At 37.3% G+C, this 9,310-nt stretch overlaps 2 protein-coding genes across 2 annotated transcripts in view; one reads left to right on the plus strand and one right to left on the minus strand.

Annotated features, from left to right (window-relative positions):
- The window catches only part of LOC101295623 (probable nitrite transporter At1g68570-like), a 3,710-nt gene extending 512 nt beyond the window's left edge, over window positions 1-3,198 (plus strand). The window contains exons 3-4 of the mRNA XM_004299041.1: window positions 653-1,212; window positions 2,139-3,198. Of these exons, the coding sequence (XP_004299089.1) occupies window positions 653-1,212; window positions 2,139-3,024 (1,446 nt within the window). The 3' untranslated portion in view covers window positions 3,025-3,198. The remainder of the gene's footprint in view (window positions 1-652; window positions 1,213-2,138) is intronic.
- A 747-nt stretch (window positions 3,199-3,945) lies between these two features.
- Window positions 3,946-8,476, minus strand: LOC101295912 (COP9 signalosome complex subunit 2-like). Its single transcript, XM_004299042.1, has 12 exons — window positions 8,320-8,476; window positions 8,093-8,185; window positions 7,891-7,969; window positions 7,367-7,607; window positions 7,123-7,197; window positions 6,898-7,032; window positions 6,185-6,372; window positions 5,304-5,372; window positions 5,136-5,226; window positions 4,868-5,002; window positions 4,596-4,708; window positions 3,946-4,512 (listed from the first exon to the last, which is right to left on the minus strand). Exons 1-12 carry the CDS (start codon window positions 8,327-8,329, stop codon window positions 4,422-4,424), a joined length of 1,320 nt encoding a protein of 439 aa, XP_004299090.1. The 5' UTR covers window positions 8,330-8,476; the 3' UTR covers window positions 3,946-4,421.
- Window positions 8,477-9,310: the final 834 nt, after the last annotated feature.

Consider the following 9,310-nt stretch of genomic DNA (forward strand, 5'->3'; position numbering starts at 1 on the left):
CTACTCTCTCTCTCTCTCTCTCTCTCTCTCTCTCTCTCTCTCTCTCTCTCTCGTTACGCTTATGCATGAAGATGATTAAGTGCACTGATTATAGAAATTATAAAGGACATGCAGAACATATACTTAATTAGTGTTATGTACAAAGAAAACCAAGGTTTTTTGTCCGAATATGTAAAATCATGTTGATTTGAGATATTCGGACCCAAAGACGTTAGTGAAATGTTTTTTTTGTTTTGTTTAAATCTCTAATATATAAAGGCCTTTGAACAATTTCACACGGTTACATATACTTAATTAGTGTTATGTAAAAAGAAAACCAAGTTTTTTTGTCTGAATATGTAAAATCATGTTGATTTGAGAAATTCAGACCCAAATACGTTAGTGAAATTTTGTTTGGTTTTGTTTAAATCCCTAATATATAAAGACCTTGAACAATTTCACACGGTTATATATAATATAGTTTGTTCGATTTTTAATATGTAATTTCCATACAAGTAAATATAGGATTTGAAAAAGAGACAAAATGAAGTGTTTGAGTTGCATGAGTTACCTGTAAGTGAATGTCCGAAAATTGATAAGCTTATACGTAGTTCATTTTATTGATTTGGTATGAGTATGACATACTAAACGCTCAACTTTTTCTACTATGCAGGGAATGATAAGCTTGACAGTGTCGGCAGTGCTTCCAAAACTGAGGCCTCCCCCATGTGACTACAACCAAGTGTGCCAAGAAGCCGACGGCGGACAGCTTGCAATCCTATACATCTCTCTCTTACTAGGAGCTCTCGGCTCCGGCGGAATCCGACCCTGCGTGGTGGCATTCGGGGCGGACCAGTTTGACGAGAGTGATCCAAAGCAAAACACCAAGACATGGAGCTACTTCAACTGGTACTATTTTGTGATGGGGTTCTCCATACTAATTGCTGTGACAGTGCTTGTGTACATCCAGGACAATATCGGATGGGGCTGGGGGCTTGGAATTCCAACTATAGCTATGTTCCTTTCGGTTGTTACATTTTTGATTGGGTACCCTCTTTATCGGAACTTGGATCCGGCCGGGAGTCCGTTTACCCGGTTGATACAAGTGATTGTGGCTGCTTACAAGAAGAGACAGATACCTATGGTTTCTGATCCTGGCTTGCTGTATCAGAATGATGAACTTGACGCTCCTATTTCTATGGGTGGCAAGCTTCTCCATACCAAGCATATGCAGTAAGTGCTCTACTTCAGTTCTTAGTCTCATCATCTGCTATATATATTGAAACAGAATCATTTCAACACAAACAGAAAATATACTAGAAAAGCATGGAAAAAACTTTTATGAATTCTTTACAGTTTCATATATTTCGAATCTTAAATCATTACCTGAGTAAAACATGTCAGACTATGAAATATCATCGTACACATAAAACCGACATCGGGTTGTGGCTAGCTGATAGAGCTGCCTTATCACTATCCACTGTAGCTGGCCAATTTGTCATTGTTAGGTGGTTCTGGATTCATATTGCAGAATGCAGATGAGGACTAAATCATTTTGTCCATGTAAATAATTCATGGCAAGAAAATAAGGATCGATGTAGGGACCGTGATATTGATCCTATTTTCGTGACCATACAGCACCACAAACTTTGGTTTCTATCATTAATTTTTGGTCTGTTCACTTAGGAACAAAGAAAGCTTGTGTCCTCTACTCCATTATCAGACTCAGTCAGTCATCCCCCACCTCCACAGACCACAGTTCATAAGGACGCAACATTAATAGCCAAGAGCATGTAATCTGGTCATCGTTGCTAGTTTCGAATACTTGTTGGCTTAATTTGCTACTTCATATGTGTCACAGATCGTATAATAAGCTACTCTCATGGACCAGAGACCATCGGTACAATAATTGAACAAGAACAATATATTGATTGCTTTTATCCCCAAAACACCCAAATTTAGTGTCGATGTTTTTGATTCAAAATGTTTCATAGAGATGAGAGATTAAGGTAACTAGTTGTTTGCGTTTTTACTTAGTCTTGGTAAACAAATTTCACGATCTAATTGTTTAATTAGTAATCCCAGATTTTTAACTAGCCAATTAAGATTGTTCTTATTGCAAAAGAGTAATAACATGTTCGTGTGGCTAAACAATGCAGATTTTTTGACAAGGCAGCCATTGTGGTAGATCAAGACGAAGTTAAGTCACCCAACTTATGGAGGATCAGCACCGTCCATCGCGTCGAAGAACTGAAATCTGTGATCAGAATGGGACCGATATGGGCATCAGGCATACTCCTAATCACAGCCTATTCCCAACAAAGCACTTTCTCACTCAGCCAAGCAAAAACCATGAACAGACACCTCACAAAGTCCTTTGAAATCCCAGCGGCCTCCATGTCAGTGTTCACCATGGTCCCTATGCTCTTAACAATCGCATTCTACGACCGAGTTTTCATACCCCTAGCCAGAAAGGTGACAGGTTTGGACAGGGGGATCACATTCCTACACAGAATGGGAATCGGATTCGTCATTTCCGTATTGGCTACTTTCGTCGCTGGATTCGTAGAGTTGAAGCGAAAGAAGGCAGCAGTGGATCATGGTCTTGTGAATCAATCACAATCCATAATCCCCATTTCAGTGTTTTGGCTTGTGCCTCAATACAGCCTTCATGGGATGGCTGAAGCTTTCATGTCTATCGGGCACCTCGAGTTTTTCTACGACCAGGCACCAGAGAGCATGAGGAGCACTGCTGCCGCACTGTTTTGGACTGCGATATCTGCCGGGAATTATTTGAGCACCCTCTTGGTTTCCTTGGTGCACAAGTTTAGTGCCGGGACTAATGGATCCAACTGGCTACCGGATAATAATTTGAACAAGGGGAAGTTGGAAAACTTTTACTGGTTGATCACCTTGTTACAAGTTGCTAATCTGATTTACTACCTTTGGTGCGCTAAAATATATACGTTTAAGCCGATTCAGGTGAAAGGGAAAGATGAAGCTGAGTCTGAAGGAAAGGGTGTGGAGCTTGCTAATCGGGTTTAGAATTTTAGAGGGATTATCAATTAGACGTAGGTTAGTCGTATAGTTTAATGGTTGGTACTTAGCCTACAGCAACCAATGAGAATATTGTGTACTTCGAATAATGCAACCCTTTGTACGTATGAAAATTATGTGTTGGCCAATATATATGGAACTGCAAAACATTTCATCTTTTAAGACCTAACCATACATGCTGAAGAACTTTCGTCACTAGAACGAAAATAAAACCTCTTAAATCCTAAACCCTCAAAGTAACTGTGGTCTTAGATCTCTCGACCAATTCCTTCACATTCATCAACCGGCAGTTCAACTTGGTTCTTGACGGTGACCATACCGTCATGCTCACGAAATCTAGTTCGGGAAGCTCCATCAACAACACATCGTATTTGGTGCACCGCCTTGTCACCCTCCTCAACTTGGCGTTGCAGTATAGGAAAGCCCAATTGTTCTAACCATCTCAATGACTATGTCACTACAATCCTTGTCGATGACGATGAACAACCGGCATTTTGTGATTTTTGAATATTGTTGTTCAAAAATCAAGATCGAGTTGACGACTTATTTACTGGTAAAAACTGATTACAGATGAAATAAAATTTATCCAGATACCCTAGGCGATGAGTATTACAATTGACCTTTAATATCGAGTTCTATCATTTCTATTTCTATGTATGAATGCTATACAGTTATTTACGTAGTTGACTCCAATGTCTACACCTAAATATTTTTCTCAATAAAAGAAACGCAAATACTTTTATCAGTATATTTACAAATTATGTATCTAGATTAAACCCATAACAAGGAATTGCATATGTTGCAACGTATCATTATGAATGCACAAGTTAGACAATTATATCGCGTACCGTCCGTATCATATTATGTTCATTGTTTTGGATCATAAAAACTGATTTTACATTTGTCGTAAATTAAAGATGACTAGGGGCACATCTACTAGGCCTAAAACAACTTTGTTATCATCTTATCATAGACTTGATCGGGGCCTCTAACAGCAGACTGTATATTGGACTCAAGTGCCTCTTTTACAAATTACCGTATGCTGTCAAAACTAACATAAAGAAATGTTTCTATCTTGAATTTAATTGAGACTTGCAGTAGGGCTTAAATAAAAAATCATTTGGATTTGCTCTCTGCAAAACTTGCTATTAAAACTGTTGTTAGCACAGATAAGCAGCGACAATCACAGATAAGTAGCGACATCTACGGTATGAAAGAAAAATTCTTACTAGCAAACATGTAAAACTTAGGGCTCATAATCACATTCACAGTTTCTCAAGCATTTGACCTCAACAGGTAAAGTTGGAACTCTAACTCAAGCCACGACATGACAAAAAACTGGCACCATTCAGAATAAGATCATAAGCAATATTGTGCCATCTTTCTCAATATACTCGGTTACCAATAGTTTGGGACAGAGACTTCAGCTGCGTGTTCCATTTATCTATGGCAGCATACTTCTTCCTTCCCTTTGACCTGCAGTATTTTTCAGATGAATCAGTGGTAATCATTTAAAGTAAAACACAAAAAATAAAATCACAAATAGAGTAAAAACATACCTGTCACCACGCTCCATGATCTGGTTCACCTGGTCAATATGTCCATCGATTCTGTTATCTAAAATTAGTGAAACCAAGAGCTGCTCAACATCTTTCTCAGGGACATTAAGTTCCTGAACATCAAAAAAGTTTAGTAAGTTTCTGGGGGATACAACTATGCTGTTAATAGTAACAGCAAGGGCTACAATTACAAATGTTTCTAAGGTATTAACAAGTCAACAAGCGTAACAATGCATTATGTACAACTACAAAAGATAAAAACTAGGGTTCACCTTTGATATGAATGGAATCCGGATTCGTGTGTACGGCTTGATTAGTTTAAGCAAAACTTGTGTCCTAATATTCTTCAATAGGTCTTCAATATAGTTCCGAATGAATGGATCATCCATAATTGTCTTCCTGTTACTCTGAAGAAAATAAAAGGAGAAACTCAATTGAGGGAAGCAAGGCAGAAAGAAATAGCAAATTTTAGACACATCTCACACAAGCAGAGAAGAAATTAACAACCCAGATAATACAGTTATAGGTACAAAACTACACCTTCAGAATTTTTTCAAACTCCAATATCTCATTTCGTTGATATGCTGCAACCAGATTTGTCATTGCCAAGATCTCAGGATCATTTTTATACCTGTACAACAGAAATACTCAAACCAGCGAATGAAAAAAGAGTGACTTCAAAGAAACTGTATCTTTTTCAAAACTTACGGCTTTGCTTCTTGACCATCAAATGGATTAACCTCAGACTGCATCAGCATGTTAGCCAGAACTAAATATCTGCAGAATCGTGCAAATAAGAGAAATTAGTACAAGATACAAAGTACATGTATTGTATTACAACCTAGTCCAGTTCCCTCAGCTGAAACACAGCCTCATCAACCAAACTAATATTTTCATCATGGAAATAACACTTAAATCCTTTGTCAAGTTGCAGTAGCCCTCAATTTAAAGATTTGAGACACTTAAGTTTGCGTTGATACCAAATACCTATCTAAAATGTCACCCCAGGACATCAACCAAACTAGTTTTCATCAGGGAACTAAATGATTTGTCAAGTTGCAGTTGTCCTCTATTTCAATATTCTTCACAAAGTTGAGACACTTGACACCTATCTGACCTATCAAGAAAATTGCTACTAGAATCTGTAATCACTCGCAAGAATGGTAGAATATGATTAATCGTCTTATATTAAAAAAAATGTGGGCACTTAGTCCAAAAGATTTTGCAGTCTATCATGTAAGTGAAACTTCACTTCCAACCTTAAGCTTACTTATTGCAAGAGTTTGCAGTCTATCATGTAAGTGAAACTTCACTTCCAACCTTAAGCTTACTTATAGCATGACTATAGAGTATAGAGTTAAAGGTGGGACAATATTATCAGCACAACAACCCAAATTACTTGCTTCTTACAAATGACAAAACAAATAGTAGAATTAGCACCAATTTAAAAACTATAAATAATTGGATATACAGGGATATATATATACACACACACTATTTAGCGTGTGAGTAGTGAGAGAGGGAGTAGAGAGAGAGAGAGAGGAGGGAGAGAGGTAGAGATAGAGGGATAAGGGCGGCAGAGAACATACTTCAAGCATTGTATACGCCTCTGGTTCCCCGCTTCATCATAATTCTTAAAAGCTTCAAAGAAATCAGTAGCGGCCTCTGCCCACTGACGCTCTGCCATATGCATCTTACCCCCACACTCACGAATTATTCCCATGATCCTAGGATGGGGTATTGCTGACTTGATTGCAAGTGCCTTTTGGTATAATTGCTGCATTCAATGTAGAGTCAGATGCTGCTTGGGCTCAAAGGTAAACAGAAACACAAAAAGAAACGAAATCCGCAATGTATTTTACTGGATGATTTATTACTAAGAGGAAAAAGTTAGGGCCTTGTTGAGCATTGTTGAAATATAGCCCAGTAAGTATGCACGATCCATTAAATTGTCACACTAAACGACAACTAGGTGCCTATGTGATATTATCTGTGAAAAATACATCAAATTGTCACAAGCCACAACAAAACTATCAACAGGTCATCTCTATTTATATACGAACTTAGAAAAATCCAACATTTCCACAGCATAGGTACTAGACGGATTTGGATAAACATAGAAAAAGAAGAGAACAGGTTATATATTTCCTACTAAATAAGTTGAAACCAGACCAGTAATACGATCATAATTTTCTGCTTTGACTAAACTAGTCCAACACGTTACTAAGAAAAAACGAGTTAGAAATAAAGTTCATCGCACATAGAAACATAAAGGCATTATGCATACAACAGAGATTCTTACCTTCAGCTTTTTGTTATTTTTAGTCTCGGTGTACATTTGAATCTCAATTGCATAAACCTCCAAAAGTTGGCTTCCTTTCTTTTGATCATCAGTACCATCTTCTTTTTGACAAGATTTGTGGAGTTCCTTCAAAATCTATTAGTGCAACAGAGGTTATCCTCCCATCCTATGAGGATCAAAATATGGATTAGCTCATGCTAAAAGGTAATAACAATAAACAGATACCTTACTCATTCGCCCATATTCACTCATATCAAACCAAATTTTGCAAAGCTTAAGATTTGTCTTGAACCAAAGCCTCTGCAAAACAAAGCAAAATATGGCATGTGACTTCTTGCACAAAAACAACTTGATACATAAAAGAAAGATAAACCAGAATCACCAAAGCTCTTGTACCATAAGCTAATCACTTTCTGAAGATCTCCAATACAAAGAAAAATATTGCAAAAAGTGAAGATTTTATTCTAACCTCGTTCTTTGCCTCTTCCAGGGCCTTTAGAGTAGTCTGATAAAACTCTTGCAGGAAACCAGAGTTCTGACTAGCTGATCCAGACACAAAATCCATAATGTTGTTTATACATTTTTCACTGTAATTCCGTGTCACAGCTGATCTGATGTACGTCAGCATCTCTCTGTATGAATCCATCATCTCTTTATACCTCCCGAGACGATAATGGATCTTCACAGTTTGCTTCAAAGCTTTAAATCCCCTGGAATAAAAGAAAATCTTAACAACAGTAACCAACAAGTGAATTGACCCTCCTAGATTTTGCAACGTGCTGACAGTTTTTCGTGTGAACAATATAAAAAAAGGAGCTGTCTATTTCAGTCCTCCTAACTCAAGCACTCAATATAAACACCACGGCGTTTGCCAATCTCTAAGTTCTACTCCATTTAACAATTACGGCAATCGAAATACAATACCCTAAATACTAAGGTCCTCAATTAATTTTTGCAGTAAAAATAATAGAATGTTAATGGTGTATTGCTCACCACTCAGCCTTCTCAGGCTCCATGCGAATTACTTCTTGAAATCCTGAGAGCGCTTCTTCTGGATCAGTCTCAACCAAACCTGAAAATCAAATCACACGAAAAATAAATAAAAATCAGAAGAAAAAAAATTATCAAACCCTAACGAAAATAGAGACGAAGAATTTAGATGAAAAATTGGGAAGGTCGAAAACGAAGAATATACCTTTGGAGTTGTAATACTGGTTCTCGATATCAACATCCTGCTCCTCAGGCTCTTCATCCGAGTACTCGAATCCGTAATCCTCCATATCAGCATCTGCACACAAAACGAAGACGACGTATTGTTATACATAATGCTGCTGCGTTCAACTGATTCGAATTTTACAGGTTGGAAACCCTAAATCGCGGGAAGAGATTTTGAGAAAGGTGAACATCGGGAGAGAAAGATACCGGAACCCATGGCTGCTTAAACGGCTGAGAAACGGAGTCGGAGGGTTTCGCGTTGGGATTCGGTGGCCACTGAAAGCTGAGAACAAAGCGCAGAGAACGAATCGTCTTTTTTTTCTCTCTTTCTTTTCTTTTTACGATGATGAAAATGCATTTAACTATTTAAGTGGTAGGCTACACGCCCCAGATAGAATTGGGCCTTTGAGATTTGGTGCTACATGTGGGCCCCGGAAGACATAACAACCTGAAGGATCCAAAAGCTGGAAGCCCGTATATAAATGAGATCGCAAATGCCCGACTTAGTTGGGCGATCTACGTAATAGATTTTTAACAGTATGTTTGGATGCGAGTGAATTCTCAAGAATTTAAATTTATGGAATTGTAATTTTCATGATTTTGAAATTTCTATGAAAATTGAAATTACTTTATCCAAACACAACGTAAAGGTTCTGACTATAATCATTCCCCTACTCAAGCTGCTTTCGGATTGCTGTGACTTTTAAAAAAATGCTACGGTTATGAAAATAATCAGTTGTGAATTAAAACTGTTTTGTGTTAGGTAAATATTACTGTAAAAGTGTGGCAAGATATAATTCTCTTGCGTTATTATTAAAAGCAAGGGAAGGGTTCTAATGAGGACCATTTGGTTGAGGACTAGTAAATGACTTTTTCATTAAAGGTTTATTATACCCATTTTTCAATCACATTTTTTCATCTCAACCGTTTAGTTTTTACTTTTTAGGTCTATATAAGTAGACTATTTCTACAAATTTTCAACCAAATCAATAATTGTTAAGGAATCAAACTAAATCAAATCAATGGACGATCCAAATCTGTCAAACAAAAACAGTTTAAGTTTACAATCGGTAAATCACATTTATAAATGCCTTAACAATTTACAATTTGGATGAAAATTTGTAAAGATGATCTACACATATATATCTACTAACTAGACGGTCAAGATGTGAATATGTGATCAAACAGGATGAAACGA

The sequence above is a fragment of the Fragaria vesca genome, linkage group LG5, assembly GCF_000184155.1.
Source record: "Fragaria vesca subsp. vesca linkage group LG5, FraVesHawaii_1.0, whole genome shotgun sequence".
NCBI classification, from domain to species: Eukaryota; Viridiplantae; Streptophyta; class Magnoliopsida; order Rosales; family Rosaceae; genus Fragaria; species Fragaria vesca.